At 47.6% G+C, this 19,331-nt stretch overlaps 1 protein-coding gene across 1 annotated transcript in view; it reads right to left on the bottom strand.

Moving 5' to 3' along the window:
- Positions 1–19,331, bottom strand: part of SUPT16H (SPT16 homolog, facilitates chromatin remodeling subunit) — a 263,510-nt gene that overhangs the window by 161,473 nt on the left and 82,706 nt on the right. The window contains exons 6-9 of the mRNA XM_069238275.1: positions 18,419–18,570; positions 17,989–18,161; positions 2,773–2,863; positions 257–330 (exon numbers count right to left, since the gene is read on the bottom strand). Coding sequence (XP_069094376.1) covers positions 257–330; positions 2,773–2,863; positions 17,989–18,161; positions 18,419–18,570 — 490 coding nt within the window. The remainder of the gene's footprint in view (positions 1–256; positions 331–2,772; positions 2,864–17,988; positions 18,162–18,418; positions 18,571–19,331) is intronic.

Below are 19,331 nucleotides of genomic sequence, written 5' to 3'. Positions count from 1 at the left end.
TGTAAACATAGCATCAGCAAAGGCAAAAAGTCAGGGGGCAACCATGCCAAGGAGGCATTTCCTTACAGCAGGCCTCAGCACACTTTCAATTGTAAACATAGCATCAGCAAAGGCAAAAAGTCAGGGGGCAACCATGCCAAGGAGGCATTTCCTTACAGCAGGTAAGAGACTGTGTTGCAGGATGAGCAAAGACTATGATCGAGGGGGCCGAATAGTTGGGGTTAGGGATGGATGGGGAATGCATTACCACACTTACCCTTTTTCAGCTGTAAATTATTCTTGCCATTAATAACCAAGGATCCTTCCCGGAACTCAATACCCATTGCAAACCTGTGAAAGTATAGACAAAAGAATAGTAAATAAGACCTTTATACATCAAGTCCTCCCTAGGCCTTGATAAACAGTTCATCTTGTATACAATCTCAACAATGCAGCAATAGCAGAGAAAACTCAAAAAGGATCAATATTTTAATTCCCCAAGAAAGTCTGTCATCCCTCGTACATGTTGATGTACCGAAGGACACTGGGATTTGGACTTTCGTCAGGCTACAACTAACAAACATTTGAGGAAAGTTTTGACTGGCTACTGTTCCCAAGACATCCTTAAAGTCTTTACAAAATGCAATGAGGAGAACCAGCCTTGCAGTAGGGCACCCCACCAATTGTTAAGGTGATGTTAGAATGATGATGGTGATGATGGACAGGGGACTGGTCACTCCAATTTCCATTGTCCAGTTTACGCCAGAGCAGGGACTGGGGATTCCTGAACCGGTGTGGACTAGTTTATGCATGGAGGGCATAAATGTGCCCATCAAAGCATAACAGTGGCTTGGGGAGGCTGTTTCCAAAGAAAGAGGGTGTTACCTCCCTCGCCTAAAGGAAATCCTTTATTCTGCCTTCCTGAGCTTGATCAGATCAAGCAGCAGGAGGGCAGAAACCTGTCTGTGGGGTGGCAGCAGCTTGGGCTGCCTGGTGGTAGCAATGCTGGTGGTCCTCTAAGGAGCCCCCAGAATGCATGGAATCATACTTCTAATATTTGCAACATTATCAGGGTAAGGTTCCGACATGTTTGATATCAAACATGCCCAGGTTCGGAGTTACCATTATGTGGCTGGACATAGGTAGTGACCTGGCGTCCTCGCACTCACAAAGTCCAGGAAAATAGAATTAGAGTTTGTGGGGGCACCTGTGCTAGTGCAGGTGTGCCCTCACATACAGGTACCTGCACCCTGCCCTCTGGGCTGAGAGGGCCTACCATAGGGGTGACTTATAGTGACCTGGTGCAGTGACCTGTAGTGAAAAAGGGTGCATGCACCAGTTTCACACAGACTGCAATGGCAGGCATGCAGAGCCATTTGCATGGGCTCCCTATGGGTGGCAGAATAACTGCTGCAGCCCATAGGGATCCCCTGGTACCCCAATGCCCTGGGTACCTATGTACCATATACTAGGGACTTACATGGGGGTACCAGTATACCAAATGTGGGGGCAAGGTTCCAGCAACCAAGTTTAAAAGGAGAGAGTGTAATCACTGGGGTCATGGTTAGAAGAATCCCAGTAAACACAGTCAAACATACTGACAAAGGTAAAAAAGTGAGGGTAACCAGGCTAGCTATAGACTACTTTCCTACAAGTGTTCTCTTCTGAGACCAGAGCCAAAACTAGATTATGGAACAAGCTGTTGCTGTTTCCTGGCTTAGAAAGAGGTAGGGGAGAGGAGCACATTCTTGACCAAGAGGAGTAAGAGCAAGGGGAAGCACACCAAGGCCTGCCTGAAGGATAGGTCAAGTAGTGAGCTGCTGATGAGACAGGTGGGTCTTAAGAGCCCAGCTGGTAACATCACCAAGAAGCAATTGTGATACCCACAGATTGCGATACAAACACACAGACAACTGTGATTGAGATGAGCCTCCACTATGTCTCAAATTGCCCAGTACTCACACTATCCACATCTGCACAGATCCACTACAAGAGCTTTTGCTCTTCATTCCGGTGCTGGGATTAATGCCACAAAGGCTGCAGCTGGACGCCACTTCCAGAACTATCTCAACAGTTCTCCTAGCTCCAATCAGTCCATGGATATGTATATTAAAGTCATGATTGGACAGTTCCGCAGGAAAAAAAAAAAAAAAAAAAAAGAAAAAGCACAGATGCCAGTCTTGACTAGTTCAGTCCGTGGGTTGTCTCTGTACCGTGGATGTTTCAACCAATAAGATTCAGACAATAATAGGCCAGTTCTGAAATATGGGTTCCGAAGCTGGGTAGCCCTGTTGCCCTCCACACCTAGAACTAAGTCCCTCAACTACAAACTTAGTACCACTTATTCTCCAACCAGTGTACCATCTTTCAGTGACTGTGTAATGTGCACCACAACCAGGACTTCCAGAGCTCCACTAGCTCCTTGAAAATGGACACATTAACGTGCAGACAAAGCACTGGAATACTGTAAATATTTCTGAATTTTGGTAAAACCCGGTTATCATTTAATAGTGTATTTTTGGGTTCCCGATTTCACAACTACATTAAAGGGAACTCAGACATACGAGCATAGCCACCCCATTATTCAATAAGTTAGAGCAGCTATACTCACAGTAAAACTGACACTACTACATTCCAGCTAGCAGAAAAGCCACTTAAAATGACAGAGTAAAGAAACTTCAACCGGCGTTCAGTGTTTGTCAAAAACACCTACCATATCCTCATCGGTTTACATTGATCGCACTGCCCCTGTGTCATAAAACTCAATACAACCCCATATAAAAGGGTACTCACCCAAGATTCTTTGTGATCTTACTCATCAGGTCAGGCTTCTGCTTTTTGGCCATAGTCATGACACGACTGTAAACATCTGAGAGCTTGGCACCTGTAAAGACCACAAGGGAATGTGACCAATGTCCAATCAGACAAAAGAAAACACCTCCCAGCAATATGAAGTCCAGCCTTATTAGCAATAATACTTTTCCTTTTTTTGCTCCATTGCTGAGCCGAGCCCACAATTTTCTGCCCTCCCACCCCCATATCAACTCGACCCCTTATATTGCCCCTCTGATACCACCACCAAAATTTTGCATACCTTTAAGAAACAAAACCTATATATTTGCTTCTCTGCGCAGACACATGGCCTTTTGACAAATATCTTCAAGCACCCCAAATGAGTAGTGTAAAACCTTCAGGTCCCCTGTTCAGAAACTAGCAGGGCCCACCTAGTTTCACCTTTCGGAGGGCATTAAATGTTACATGTTGTAAAGAAATGGCTCCCTGTTGCAGTTACCCCCCACTTTTTGCCTGATACTGATGCTGACTTGACTGAAGTGTGCTGGGTCCCTGCTAACCAGGCCCCAGCACCAGTGTTCATTCACCTAAAACGTACCGTTGTCTCCACAATTGGCACAACCCTGGCACCCAGGTAAGTCCCTTGTAACTGGTACCCCTGGTACCAAGGGCCCAGATGCCAGGGAAGGTCTCTATGGGCTGCAGCATGTCTTATGCCACCCTAGGGACCACTCACTCAGCACAGACACACTGCTTGCCAGCTTGTGTGTGCTGGTGGGGAGAAAATGACAAAGTCGACATGGCACTCCCCTCAGGGTGCCACGCCAACCTCACACTGCCTGTGGCATAGGTAAGTCACCCCTCTAGCAGGCCTTACAGCCCTAAGGCAGGGTGCACTATACCACAGGTGAGGGCATAGTTGCATGAGCACTATGCCCCTACAGTGTCTAAGCAAAACCTTAGACATTGTAAGTGCAGGGTAGCCATATGAGTGTATGGTCTGGGAGTCTGTCACAAACGAACTCCACAGCTCCATAATGGCTACACTGAATACTGGGAAGTTTGGTATCAAACTTCTCAGCACAATAAATGCACACTGATGCCAGTGTTGGATTTATTAAAAAATGCACACAGAGGGCATCTTAGAGATGCCCCCTGTATTTTACCCAATTGTTCAGTGCAGGACTGACTGGTCTGTGCCAGCCTGCTGCTGAGAGACTAGTTTCTGACCCCATGTGGTGAGAGCCTTTGTGCTCTCTGAGGACAGAAACAAAAGCCTGCTCTGGGTGGAGGTGTGTAACACCTCCCCCCTGCAGGAACTGTAACACCTAGCAGTAAGCCTCAAAAGCTCAGGCTTCATGTTACAATGCCCCAGGGCACTCCAGCTAGTGGAGATGCCCACCCCCTGGACCCAGACCCCACTTTTGGCGGCAAGTCCAGGAGCCATAATGAGAAAAACAAGGAGGAGTCACTGGCCAGTCAGGGCAGCCCCTAAGGTGCCCTGAGCTGAGGTGACTAACTTTTAGAAATCCTCCATCTTGATTTTGGAGGATTCCCCCAATAGGAATAGGGATGTGCCCCCCTCCCCTCAGGGAGGAGGTACAAAGACGGTGTAGCCACCCTCAAGGACAGTAGCCATTGGCGACTGCCCTCCCAGACCTAAACACACCCCTAAATTCAGTATTTAGGGGCTCCCCAGAACCTAGGAAATCAGATTCCTGCAACCTAAGAATAAGAGAACTGCTAAGCTGAAAAACCCTGCAGAGAAGACGGAGACACCAACTGCTTTGGTCCCAGTTCTACCGGCCTGTCTCCCCCCCTTCTAAAGACACTGCTCCAGCGACGCTCTCCCCAGGGACCAGCGACCTCTGAATCCTCAGAGGACTGCCCTGCTCTAGAAGGACCAAGAAACTCCTGAGAACAGCGGCCCTGTTCACCCAAGACTGCAACTTTGTTTCAAAGGAGCAACTTTAAAACAACTTGCGTTTCCCGCCAGAAGCGTGAGACTTGCTACTCTGCACCCGACGCCCCCGGCTCGACTTGTGGAGAAAACACTTCAGGGAGGACTCCCCGGCGACTACGAGACCATGAGTAGCCAGAGTTGCCCCCCCTGAGCCCCCACAGCGACGCCTGCAGAGGGAATCCCGAGGCTCCCCCTGACCGCGACTGCCTGACTCCCAGATCCCGACGCCTGGAAAAGACTCTGCACCCGCAGCCCCCAGGACCTGAAAGATCCGAACTCCAGTGCAGGAGTGACCCCCAGGAGGCCCTCTCCCTTGCCCAGGTGGTGGCTACCCAGAGGAGCCCCCCCCCCCCCCTTGCCTGCATCGCTGAAGAGACCCCTTGGTCTCCCATTGATTTACATTGGAAACCCGACGCGTGTTTGCACACTGCACCCGGCCGGCCCGTGCTGCTGAGGGTGTACTTTCTGTGCTAACTTGTGTCCCCCCCTGGTATCCTAAAAAAAAAACCCCTGGTCTGCCCTCTGAAGACGCGGGTACTTACCTGCTGGCAGACTGGAACCGGGGCACCCCCTTCTCCATGGAAGCCTATGCGTTTTGGGCACCACTTTGACCTCTGCACCTGACCGGCCCTGAGCTGCTGGTGTGGTAACTTTGGGGTTGGTCTGAACCCCCAACGGTGGGCTACTTTGGACCCAAACTTGAACCCCGTAGGTGGTTTACTTACCTGAAAGAACTAACAAACTCTTACTCCCCTAGGAACTGTGAAAATTGCAGTGTCTAGTTTTAAAATAGCTATATGTGATTTATTTGTAAACTGTGTATGCTATTTTGATTATTCAAAGTTCCTAAAGTACCTACCTGCAATACCTTTCATTTAAAGTATTACATGTAAAATTTGAACCTGTGGTCCTTAAAATAAACTAAGAAAATATATTTTTCTATACAAAAACCTATTGGCTTGGAATTGTCTCTGAGTGTGTGTTCCTCATTGTAAGGAAATGCCTCCTTGGCATGGTTGCCCCCTGACTTTTTGCCTTTGCTGATGCTATGTTTACAATTGAAAGTGTGCTGAGGCCTGCTAACCAGGCCCCAGCACCAGTGTTCTTTCCCTAACCTGTACTTTTGTATCCACAATTGGCAGACCCTGGCATCCAGATAAGTCCCTTGTAACTGGTACTTCTAGTACCAAGGGCCCTGATGCCAAGGAAGGTCTCTAAGGGCTGCAGCATGTCTTATGCCACCCTGGAGACCTCTCACTCAGCACAGACACACTGCTTGCCAGCTTGTGTGTGCTAGTGAGGACAAAACGAGTAAGTCGACATGGCACTCCCCTCAGGGTGCCATGCCAGCCTCTCACTGCCTATGCAGTATAGGTAAGACACCCCTCTAGCAGGCCTTCAGCCCTAAGGCAGGGTGCACTATACCATAGGTGAGGGTACCAGTGCATGAGCATGGTACCCCTACAGTGTCTAAACAAAACCTTAGACATTGTAAGTGCAGGGTAGCCATAAGAGTATATGTTCTGGGAGTTTGTCAAACACGAACTCCACAGCACCATAATGGCTACACTGAAAACTGGGAAGTTTGGTATCAAACTTCTCAGCACAATAAATGCACACTGATGCCAGTGTACATTTTATTGTAAAATACACCACAGAGGGCACCTTAGAGGTGCCCCCTGAAACTTAACCGACTATCTGTGTAGGCTGACTAGTTTTAGCAGCCTGCCACAAACCGAGACATGTTGCTGGCCCCATGGGGAGAGTGCCTTTGTCACTCTGAGGCCAGTAACAAAGCCTGCACTGGGTGGAGATGCTAACACCTCTCCCAGGCAGGAATTGTCACACCTGGCGGTGAGCCTCAAAGGCTCACCTCCTTTGTGCCAACCCAGCAGGACACTCCAGCTAGTGGAGTTGCCCGCCCCCTCCGGCCAGGCCCCACTTTTGGCGGCAAGGCCGGAGAAAATAATGAGAATAACAAGGAGGAGTCACTGGCCAGTCAGGACAGCCCCTAAGGTGTCCTGAGCTGAGGTGACTAACTTTTAGAAATCCTCCATCTTGCAGATGGAGGATTCCCCCAATAGGGTTAGGATTGTGACCCCCTCCCCTTGGGAGGAGGCACAAAGAGGGTGTACCCACCCTCAGGGCTAGTAGCCATTGGCTACTAACCCCCCAGACCTAAACACGCCCTTAAATTTAGTATTTAAGGGCTACCCTGAACCCTAGAAAATTAGATTCCTGCAACTACAAGAAGAAGGACTGCCTAGCTGAAAAACCCCTGCAGAGGAAGACCAGAAGACGACAACTGCCTTGGCTCCAGAAACTCACCGGCCTGTCTCCTGCCTTCCAAAGATCCTGCTCCAGCGACGCCTTCCAAAGGGACCAGCGACCTCGACATCCTCTGAGGACTGCCCCTGCTTCGAAAAGACAAGAAACTACCGAGGACAGCGGACCTGCTCCAAGAAAAGCTGCAACTTTGTTTCCAGCAGCTTTAAAGAACCCTGCAAGCTCCCCGCAAGAAGCGTGAGACTTGCAACACTGCACCCGGCGACCCCGACTCGGCTGGTGGAGATCCGACACCTCAGGAGGGACCCCAGGACTACTCTGATACTGTGAGTACCAAAACCTGTCCCCCCTGAGCCCCCACAGCGCCGCCTGCAGAGGGAATCCCGAGGCTTCCCCTGACCGCGACTCTTTGAACCTAAAGTCCCGACGCCTGGGAGAGACCCTGCACCCGCAGCCCCCAGGACCTGAAGGACCGGACTTTCACTGGAGAAGTGACCCCCAGGAGTCCCTCTCCCTTGCCCAAGTGGAGGTTTCCCCGAGGAATCCCCCCCTTGCCTGCCTGCAGCGCTGAAGAGATCCCGAGATCTCTCATAGACTAACATTGCGAACCCGACGCCTGTTCCTACACTGCACCCGGCCGCCCCCGCGCTGCTGAGGGTGAAATTTCTGTGTGGACTTGTGTCCCCCCCGGTGCCCTACAAAACCCCCCTGGTCTGCCCTCCGAAGACGCGGGTACTTACCTGCAAGCAGACCGGAACCGGGGCACCCCCTTCTCTCCATTCTAGCCTATGTGTTTTGGGCACCACTTTGAACTCTGCACCTGACCGGCCCTGAGCTGCTGGTGTGGTGACTTTGGGGTTGCTCTGAACCCCCAACGGTGGGCTACCTTGGACCAAGAACTAAGCCCTGTAAGTGTCTTACTTACCTGGTTAACCTAACAAATACTTACCTCCCCTAGGAACTGTGAAAATTGCACTAAGTGTCCACTTTTAAAACAGCTATTTGTGAATAACTTGAAAAGTATACATGCAATTTTGATGATTTGAAGTTCCTAAAGTACTTACCTGCAATACCTTTCGAATGAGATATTACATGTAGAATTTGAACCTGTGGTTCTTAAAATAAACTAAGAAAAGATATTTTTCTATATAAAAACCTATTGGCTGGATTTGTCTCTGAGTGTGTGTACCTCATTTATTGTCTATGTGTATGTACAACAAATGCTTAACACTACTCCTTGGATAAGCCTACTGCTCGACCACACTACCACAAAATAGAGCATTAGTATTATCTATTTTTACCACTATTTTACCTCTAAGGGGAACCCTTGGACTCTGTGCATGCTATTCCTTACTTTGAAATAGCACATACAGAGCCAACTTCCTACATTGGTGGATCAGCGGTGGGGTACAAGACTTTGCATTTGCTGGACTACTCAGCCAATACCTGATCACACGACAAATTCCAAAATTGTCATTAGAAATTGATTTTTGCAATTTGAAAAGTTTTCTAAATTCTTAAAAGACCTGCTAGGGCCTTGTGTTAGATCCTGTTTAGCATTTCTTTTAGAGTTTAAAAGTTTGTAAAAGTTTGAATTAGATTCTAGAACCAGTTGTAGATTCTTAAAAAGTATTCCAACTTTTAGAAGCAAAATGTCTAGCACAGATGTGACTGTGGTGGAACTCGACACCACACCTTACCTCCATCTTAAGATGAGGGAGCTAAGGTCACTCTGTAAAATAAAGAAAATAACAATGGGCCCCAAACCTACCAAAATACAGCTCCAGGAGCTTTTGGCAGAGTTTGAAAAGGCCAACCCCTCTGAGGGTGGCAACTCAGAGGAAGAGGATAGTGACTTGGAGGACAATTCCCCCCTACCAGTCCTATCTAGGGAGAACAGGGTCCCTCAAACCCTGACTCCTAAAATAATAGTCAGAGATGCTGGTTCCCTCACAGGAGAGACCAACACCTCTGAAATCACTGAGGATAGCCCCAGTGAAGAGGACATCCAGTTAGCCAGGATGGCCAAAAGATTGGCTTTGGAAAGACAGATCCTAGCCATAGAGAGGGAAAGACGAGATGGGCCTAGGACCCATCAATGGTGGCAGCAACATAAATAGGGTCAGAGATTCTCCTGACATGTTGAAAATCCCTAAAGGGATTGTAACTAAATATGAAGATGGTGATGACATCACCAAATGGTTCACAGCTTTTGAGAGGGCTTGTGTAACCAGAAAAGTGAACAGATCTCACTGGGATGCTCTCCTTTGGGAAATGTTCACAGGAAAGTGTAGGGATAGACTCCTCACACTCTCTGGACAAGATGCAGAATCTTATGACCTCATGAAGGGTACCCTGATTGAGGGCTTTGGATTCTCCACTGAGGAGTACAGGATTAGGTTCAGGGGGGCTCAAAAATCCTCGAGCCAGACCTGGGTTGACTTTGTTGACTACTCAGTGAAAACACTAGATGGTTGGATTCAAGGCAGTGGTGTAAGTAATTATGATGGGCTGTACAATTTATTTGTGAAAGAACACCTGTTAAGTAATTGTTTCAATGATAAACTGCATCAGCATCTGGTAGACCTAGGACCAATTTCTCCCCAAGAATTGGGAAAGAAGGCGGACCATTGGGTCAAGACAAGGGTGTCCAAGACTTCAACAGGAGGTGACCAAAAGAAAGGGGTCACAAAGACTCCCCAGGGGAAGGGTGATGAGACAACCAAAACTAAAAATAGTAAAGAGTCTTCTACAGGCCCCCAAAAACCTCCACAGGAGGGTGGGCCCAGAGCCTCTTCACAAAACAATGGGTACAAGGGTAAAAACTTTGATCCCAAAAAGGCCTGGTGTCATAGCTGTAAACAGCATGGACACCAAACTGGAGACAAGGCCTGTCCCAAGAAAGGTTCCACTCCAAACTCCCATCCAGGTAACACTGGTATGGCTAGTCTCCAAGTGGGATCAACAGTGTGCCCAGAGCAAATCAGGGTCCACACTGAAGCTACTCTAGTTTCTGAGGGTGGGGTGGATTTAGCCACACTAGCTGTCTGGCCGCCTAACATGCAAAAATACAGACAGCAACTCTTAATTAATGGGACTAGAATAGAGGGCCTGAGGGATACAGGTGCCAGTGTCACCATGGTGACAGAGAAACTGGTTTCCCCTGGCCAATACCTGACTGGAAAAACTTACACAGTCACCAACGCTGACAATCAGAGAAAAGTACATCCCATGGCAATGGTTACTTTAGAATGGGGAGGGGTCAATGGCCTGAAACAGGTGGTGGTCTCCTCAAATATCCCAGTGGACTGTCTGCTTGGAAATGACCTGGAGTCCTCAGCATGGGCTGAGGTAGAACTAAAAACCCATGCAGCAATGCTGGGTATCCCTGAACTGGTGTGTGTGAAAACAAGAGCACAATGCAAGGCACAGGGTGAAAAAGTAGAGCTGGAGTCTGGAAAAATGGCCCAGCCTACCAAGAGAACAGGAAAGTCAGTTGGGAAACCAACTGCAACACAGCAAAAGAAAGGGAACCTCTCTTCTCAGGAAGAAGTTCTGCCCTCTGAGGGAACTGAGCCTTTGGAGCTTGAACCTTACCAGGTTGAGCTCTTAGGCCCAGGGGGACCCTCAAGGGAGGAGCTGTGTAAGGGACAAGAAACCTGTCCCTCTCTTGAAGGCCTTAGGCAGCAAGCTGCTGAAGAGTCCAAAGGCAAGAAAAATGGAACACATAGGGTCTATTGGGAAGATGGACTCCTGTACACTGAGGCCAGAGACCCCAAACCTGGTGCCACTAGGAGAGTGGTAGTGCCTCAGCTGTTCAGAGAGTTCATCCTAACATTGGCCCATGACATTCCCCTTGCTGGACATTTGGGACAAACCAAGACGTGGGAGAGGTTAGTCAACCACTTCTACTGGCCCAATATGTCCACCATGGTTAAGGAGTTTTGCCTCTCCTGCCCCACCTGTCAAGCCAGTGGTAAGACAGGTGGGCATCCAAAGGCCCCCCTCATTCCACTTCCAGTGGTGGGGGTGCCCTTTGAAAGAGTGGGTGTGGACATAGTTGGTCCACTAGAACCTCCCACAGCCTCAGGAAATATGTATATCCTGGTAGTAGTGGATCATGCTACCAGGTATCCTGAAGCTATTCCCCTTAGGTCGACTACTGCCCCTGCAGTAGCCAAGGCCCTCATTGGTATCTTTACCAGAGTGGGTTTCCCTAAGGAGGTGGTGTCTGACAGAGGTACCAACTTCATGTCAGCATACCTGAAACATATGTGGAATGAGTGTGGAGTGACTTATAAATTCACTACACCTTACCATCCACAAACTAATGGCTTAGTTGAGAGATTCAACAAGACATTAAAGGGCATGATCATGGGGCTCCCAGAAAAACTCAAAAGGAGATGGGATGTCCTCTTGCCATGTCTGCTTTTCGCTTACAGAGAGGTGCCACAGAAGGGAGTGGGATTCTCACCCTTTGAACTTCTGTTTGGTCATCCTGTAAGGGGACCACTTGCCCTTGTTAAAGAAGGCTGGGAGAGACCTCTCCATGAGCCTAAACAGGAAATAGTGGACTATGTACTTGGCCTTCGCTCTAGAATGGCAGAGTACATGGAAAAGGCAACCAAAAACCTTGAGGCCAGCCAACAGCTCCAGAAGTTTTGGTATGACCAAAAGGCTGCACTGGTTGAGTTCCAACCAGGGCAGAAAGTCTGGGTTCTGGAGCCTGTGGCTCCCAGGGCACTCCAGGACAAATGGAGTGGCCCTTACCCAGTACTAGAAAGGAAGAGTCAGGTCACCTACCTGGTGGACCTGGGCACAAGCAGGAGCCCCAAGAGGGTGATCCATGTGAACCGCCTTAAGCTCTTCCATGACAGGGCTGATGTGAATCTGTTGATGGTAACAGATGAGGATCAGGAGGCAGAGAGTGAACCTCTCCCTGATCTTCTGTCATCAGACCCAAAAGATGGCACAGTAGATGGAGTGATCTACTCAGACACCCTCTCTGGCCAACAGCAAGCTGATTGTAGGAGAGTCCTACAACAGTTTCCTGAACTCTTCTCCTTAACCCCTGGTCAGACACACCTGTGTACCCATGATGTGGACACAGGAGACAGCATGCCTGTCAAGAACAAAATCTTTAGACAGTCTGACCATGTTAAGGAAAGCATCAAGGTGGAAGTCCACAAGATGCTGGAATTGGGAGTAATTGAGCGCTCTGACAGCCCCTGGGCTAGCCCAGTGGTCTTAGTCCCCAAACCTCACACCAAAGATGGAAAGAAAGAGATGAGGTTTTGTGTGGACTACAGAGGGCTCAATTCTGTCACCAAGACAGATGCCCATCCAATTCCAAGAGCTGATGAGCTCATTGATAAATTAGGTGCTGCCAAATTTCTAAGTACCTTTGACTTGACAGCAGGGTACTGGCAAATAAAAATGGCACCTGGAGCAAAAGAAAAGACAGCATTCTCCACACCTGATGGGCATTATCAGTTTACTGTTATGCCCTTTGGTTTAAAGAATGCTCCTGCCACCTTCCAAAGGTTGGTGAATCAAGTCCTTGCTGGCTTGGAGTCCTTTAGCACAGCTTATCTTGATGATATTGCTGTCTTTAGCTCCACCTGGCAGGATCACCTGGTCCACCTGAGGAAGGTTTTGAAGGCTCTGCAATCTGCAGGCCTCTCTATCAAGGCATCCAAATGCCAGATAGGGCAGGGAACTGTGGTTTACTTGGGACACCTTGTAGGTGGAGGCCAAGTTCAGCCACTCCAACCCAAGATCCAGACTATTCTGGACTGGGTAGCTCCAAAAACCCAGACTCAAGTCAGGGCATTCCTTGGCTTGACTGGGTATTACAGGAGGTTTGTGAAGGGATATGGATCCATTGTGACAGCCCTCACTGAACTCACCTCCAAGAAAATGCCCAAGAAAGTGAACTGGACTGTGGAATGCCAACAGGCCTTTGACACCCTGAAACAAGCAATGTGCTCAGCACCAGTTCTAAAAGCTCCAGATTATTCTAAGCAGTTCATTGTGCAGACTGATGCCTCTGAACATGGGATAGGGGCAGTTTTGTCCCAAACAAATGATGATGGCCTTGACCAGCCTGTTGCTTTCATTAGCAGGAGGTTACTCCCCAGGGAGCAGCGTTGGAGTGCCATTGAGAGGGAGGCCTTTGCTGTGGTTTGGTCCCTGAAGAAGCTGAGACCATACCTCTTTGGGACTCACTTCCTAGTTCAAACTGACCACAGACCTCTCAAATGGCTGATGCAAATGAAAGGTGAAAATCCTAAACTGTTGAGGTGGTCCATCTCCCTACAGGGAATGGACTTTATAGTGGAACACAGACCTGGGACTGCCCATGCCAATGCAGATGGCCTTTCCAGGTTCTTCCACTTAGAAAATGAAGACTCTCTTGGGAAAGGTTAGTCTCATCCTCTTTCGTTTGGGGGGGGGGGGGTTGTGTAAGGAAATGCCTCCTTGGCATGGTTGCCCCCTGACTTTTTGCCTTTGCTGATGCTATGTTTACAATTGAAAGTGTGCTGAGGCCTGCTAACCAGGCCCCAGCACCAGTGTTCTTTCCCTAACCTGTACTTTTGTATCCACAATTGGCAGACCCTGGCATCCAGATAAGTCCCTTGTAACTGGTACTTCTAGTACCAAGGGCCCTGATGCCAAGGAAGGTCTCTAAGGGCTGCAGCATGTCTTATGCCACCCTGGAGACCTCTCACTCAGCACAGACACACTGCTTGCCAGCTTGTGTGTGCTAGTGAGGACAAAACGAGTAAGTCGACATGGCACTCCCCTCAGGGTGCCATGCCAGCCTCTCACTGCCTATGCAGTATAGGTAAGACACCCCTCTAGCAGGCCTTACAGCCCTAAGGCAGGGTGCACTATACCATAGGTGAGGGTACCAGTGCATGAGCATGGTACCCCTACAGTGTCTAAACAAAACCTTAGACATTGTAAGTGCAGGGTAGCCATAAGAGTATATGGTCTGGGAGTTTGTCAAACACGAACTCCACAGCACCATAATGGCTACACTGAAAACTGGGAAGTTTGGTATCAAACTTCTCAGCACAATAAATGCACACTGATGCCAGTGTACATTTTATTGTAAAATACACCACAGAGGGCACCTTAGAGGTGCCCCCTGAAACTTAACCGACTATCTGTGTAGGCTGACTAGTTTTAGCAGCCTGCCACAAACCGAGACATGTTGCTGGCCCCATGGGGAGAGTGCCTTTGTCACTCTGAGGCCAGTAACAAAGCCTGCACTGGGTGGAGATGCTAACACCTCTCCCAGGCAGGAATTGTCACACCTGGCGGTGAGCCTCAAAGGCTCACCTCCTTTGTGCCAACCCAGCAGGACACTCCAGCTAGTGGAGTTGCCCGCCCCCTCCGGCCAGGCCCCACTTTTGGCGGCAAGGCCGGAGAAAATAATGAGAATAACAAGGAGGAGTCACTGGCCAGTCAGGACAGCCCCTAAGGTGTCCTGAGCTGAGGTGACTCTAACTTTTAGAAATCCTCCATCTTGCAGATGGAGGATTCCCCCAATAGGGTTAGGATTGTGACCCCCTCCCCTTGGGAGGAGGCACAAAGAGGGTGTACCCACCCTCAGGGCTAGTAGCCATTGGCTACTAACCCCCCAGACCTAAACACGCCCTTAAATTTAGTATTTAAGGGCTACCCTGAACCCTAGAAAATTAGATTCCTGCAACTACAAGAAGGACTGCCTAGCTGAAAAACCCCTGCAGAGGAAGACCAGAAGACGACAACTGCCTTGGCTCCAGAAACTCACCGGCCTGTCTCCTGCCTTCCAAAGATCCTGCTCCAGCGACGCCTTCCAAAGGGACCAGCGACCTCGACATCCTCTGAGGACTGCCCCTGCTTCGAAAAGACAAGAAACTCCCGAGGACAGCGGACCTGCTCCAAGAAAAGCTGCAACTTTGTTTCCAGCAGCTTTAAAGAACCCTGCAAGCTCCCCGCAAGAAGCGTGAGACTTGCAACACTGCACCCGGCGACCCCGACTCGGCTGGTGGAGATCCGACACCTCAGGAGGGACCCCAGGACTACTCTGATACTGTGAGTACCAAAACCTGTCCCCCCCTGAGCCCCCACAGCGCCGCCTGCAGAGGGAATCCCGAGGCTTCCCCTGACCGCGACTCTTTGAACCTAAAGTCCCGACGCCTGGGAGAGACCCTGCACCCGCAGCCCCCAGGACCTGAAGGACCGGACTTTCACTGGAGAAGTGACCCCCAGGAGTCCCTCTCCCTTGCCCAAGTGGAGGTTTCCCCGAGGAATCCCCCCCTTGCCTGCCTGCAGCGCTGAAGAGATCCCGAGATCTCTCATAGACTAACATTGCGAACCCGACGCCTGTTCCTACACTGCACCCGGCCGCCCCCGCGCTGCTGAGGGTGAAATTTCTGTGTGGACTTGTGTCCCCCCCGGTGCCCTACAAAACCCCCCTGGTCTGCCCTCCGAAGACGCGGGTACTTACCTGCAAGCAGACCGGAACCGGGGCACCCCCTTCTCTCCATTCTAGCCTATGTGTTTTGGGCACCACTTTGAACTCTGCACCTGACCGGCCCTGAGCTGCTGGTGTGGTGACTTTGGGGTTGCTCTGAACCCCCAACGGTGGGCTACCTTGGACCAAGAACTAAGCCCTGTAAGTGTCTTACTTACCTGGTTAACCTAACAAATACTTACCTCCCCTAGGAACTGTGAAAATTGCACTAAGTGTCCACTTTTAAAACAGCTATTTGTGAATAACTTGAAAAGTATACATGCAATTTTGATGATTTGAAGTTCCTAAAGTACTTACCTGCAATACCTTTCGAATGAGATATTACATGTAGAATTTGAACCTGTGGTTCTTAAAATAAACTAAGAAAAGATATTTTTCTATATAAAAACCTATTGGCTGGATTTGTCTCTGAGTGTGTGTACCTCATTTATTGTCTATGTGTATGTACAACAAATGCTTAACACTACTCCTTGGATAAGCCTACTGCTCGACCACACTACCACAAAATAGAGCATTAGTATTATCTATTTTTACCACTATTTTACCTCTAAGGGGAACCCTTGGACTCTGTGCATGCTATTCCTTACTTTGAAATAGCACATACAGAGCCAACTTCCTACACTCATTTATTGCCTGTGTGTGTACAACAAATGCTTAACACTACTCCTTTGATAAGCCTACTGCTCGACCACACTACCACAAAATAGAGCATTAGTATTATCTCTTTTTGCCACTATCTTACCTCTAAGGGGAACCCTTGGACTCTGTGCATACTATTCCTTACTTTGAAATAGTACATACAGAGCCACCTTCCTACACATGTGCTGTGCCTTATCTTTCTGAAAGGGGCTTGGACACAAATATATTTTAGATTTTGAGTTTATGAATTACTCAAATGTGTCATGCCAATCAAATAGTTTCTGCATTTCAGCAGTTATGTAATGTAATAGGAACCCGTACAGTGATCTGATATCAGTAAGGAGTCCTGGAGTTGTCCAAGTGCAAAAGACCTTTGTTTGGTAGAAAGGTATGTGGTCAGTGCTTTTCGAGACGCACAAAGGGGCTGATGTCAAACAACGAATAGGAAGTATTGAAGGAAAATGTCGAGCAAGCACTGAGAGACCATACAGTAAAACAACTCAAAATACAATGCACTTTGCCTTGATGGTGATGCACTTGGGTACCAGAAGCCAATGAAAAGCTCTTAAAACTTGTATCGCTGAAGAACGTATGGGCTAATTCAGGGCCAAACGGATACTAGTGTTTTGAATCTGTTGTAACCAATACATCAAACTCAGGAGAGAGAAAAAAATAAGCAATTACAGTAATAAAAACGGCTCAAAATGGTTGTTCAATCCACCAGCAGCCTATTCTGGACCAGTAAGAACTTTCATAATACTCACAAGATTTAAACAATCCGAAGATAACTTCTTGACCTAAGATAAGGTTACATTCTAATCAATTTGAAAATCCCTATCTGTTGTTCTGGTCAGCAATAGGAGGTAAGGTTTGGATCAAGTTGATATGGTTGTATTCTACAAAAAAGGTCAGTGATTTGGGCAGCATGTAAGTACTCTGACTCAATTTTTACCAATCATAATTTGGAATACAACATTCAGCAGTGTATTACAAGATTCACAAACGAGGATGCTTTCACATGGCCCAGCATACACATTTCTTTCCTCAACTTTAATTATCCAAGGAGATTCCAAAGACTGAATGATTGCTGCCAGTTTTCAATTTCCCAATCCTGGGTCAAGTGCATTCCAGGACACTATATTTTACCTTGTCCAATCTGCTCAAACGCACCCCAACCCTTCTTCGGACAAAGCCCGGAGGCTCAATTTTGACTCTTCTTCAACTGTAAAGATATTCTTTCTGGCTACAACTGCACAAACAATGGGTAGATTACGTGAGAGGTAGCACTGTTCTCCGCCTCAATAGATACTAATGTTCCTGGCTACCATTTTGACCCCAATGTTATTTACTTTCAGAGATGGCGACAGGACCCGCTCCCATTAATTAGAATCATAAAACTATTGTTTCTAATGTTGAGATTCCACCGAAAGCCTCGGTTTGGAACCTTTGCAGGATATAAAATCTTCAAGGTAAAATGTGCAGCCAACAGTAACATTTCTATTATCAGCTTGTCGTACTCCTATAAAATGTGGATTGTCTGCACATATATGGCACTAACAGATCAATTCTACTACAGGCTGCATAAAGACAGAATAAGGTACTTTGCATGTAGTTGTTCATTTGATGGCATGGTGGCCAAGTTCAATAAGAACAGATGAGTAGACCCATCTCCTGAGGCTACCAAGTAAACAACCCCACTCAGGTTTCCATCCAGTCAATTAATATTTTGTAATTAATTGGATGATAAATTGCACATCAATCAAGTGGTAGCTGCCCAAACCCCAGCACAATTTGCTCTCACCATGTTTGAAGTCCTTCAGCATCTCCTCCTGTAGCTGCAGAAGGAAACTGTAATTGTCCTGCACTTCCTGTGGAGGGTCTACCATCAGTGTGCGCACAAGGTTGGAGCAGTAGGACTTAAAACGGATTCCCATGGCACAGGTAATGGCACCAAAGTGCATGTGGTTTTTGTCACTGAAGTGGGGAAAGAAGGTGATTGGCAATTAACGAAGTACATATTAAACACAAGCAAGAAACTGCAGCATATTTTGTAAACTTTGGAAATGTGCCTGTAGGGGCATGTAGTACATTAGTTCCACTGAAACGTTACATCCTTTTCTAAACATACTACAGAGCACTTTAAAGAAACAGGTCTGTGGGTTTGCTGGAGTGTGAGAGGAAAAGCAAGTCAGCAAGTGAGAGAAATATCAGTGCATGTATCACTTTCTCACCTCACCACACTGAACTTGAGATTGTAGTGGCCGCCACTCTGAATAATAGGGGGGTAGCACATTTCCACTGTAGAGGGGTCGGTTCCTCCCAAGTATTTCTTGTCTTCAATAGCCTTCTCCACAGACTCAGCCAGCTTACTGTGGCGCACTTTCTGCAAGGACAGTGAAAAATGATTTTTAAAAGAAAAGTAAATCCTAATGTGTTACTCTGTCTTTTTTCCGGAAAAGGTATTAACTGAAAGAAATGATCAATCAGGTGGCAGTCAGTTGTGCCTAATGTTAATTCCCAAATGCTGCTGAACACTCGATGGACATTGTCATTTTATACATGTGTTTATATGTATTGTGTGTGTAGTCTGTGTACAACTTAGTTAACTTTCCCCTGTACAAATCAAGCTTAAACTACAGAAACGTATACAATTCTAAAATCAGTTCACTAACCAGACAACACTCGCTATAACTCGCCACTCTACCATACATTGTGTAGTGACAAATGATGTAATTTGAGAGGGTATAAGATGTTATGAATGCTATGATTTCCCACGCTATAAGGGATGTAATATGCAAGGGTAAAACAAGTGCATGGAGCAGGCACGAGTTAGTTAACTTAGTGTGGCAAGTTAGGTGACAATACGGTGTTCAGAGGTGTGCGACAGTAATTTGAAGGTGGTGCATAAATTACAAGTTGAAGTTATAAATATAACTTTACAGTTTATTTAGAAAGAACACAAGGTATTTATTTCAAACTAAATATTATCCGTACTTTAAAAAAAAAATTATTTCTTCATTGTATTGGCAATGAGTTTATATTTATAATCAAAATGTGTTTCAAATCAGTGTGGAGTGTCAAGTGGAGTGTGGTACAGTACAGTGAAGGAGTGTTGTATAGTCTAGTGCGGAGTACTGCAGATTG

Source organism: Pleurodeles waltl, chromosome 6 (genome assembly GCF_031143425.1).
Source record: "Pleurodeles waltl isolate 20211129_DDA chromosome 6, aPleWal1.hap1.20221129, whole genome shotgun sequence".
Taxonomy (NCBI): Eukaryota; Metazoa; Chordata; class Amphibia; order Caudata; family Salamandridae; genus Pleurodeles; species Pleurodeles waltl.
Note: the sequence above shows the minus strand (reverse complement) of the source record. Positions and strands in the feature narration are given on the sequence as shown.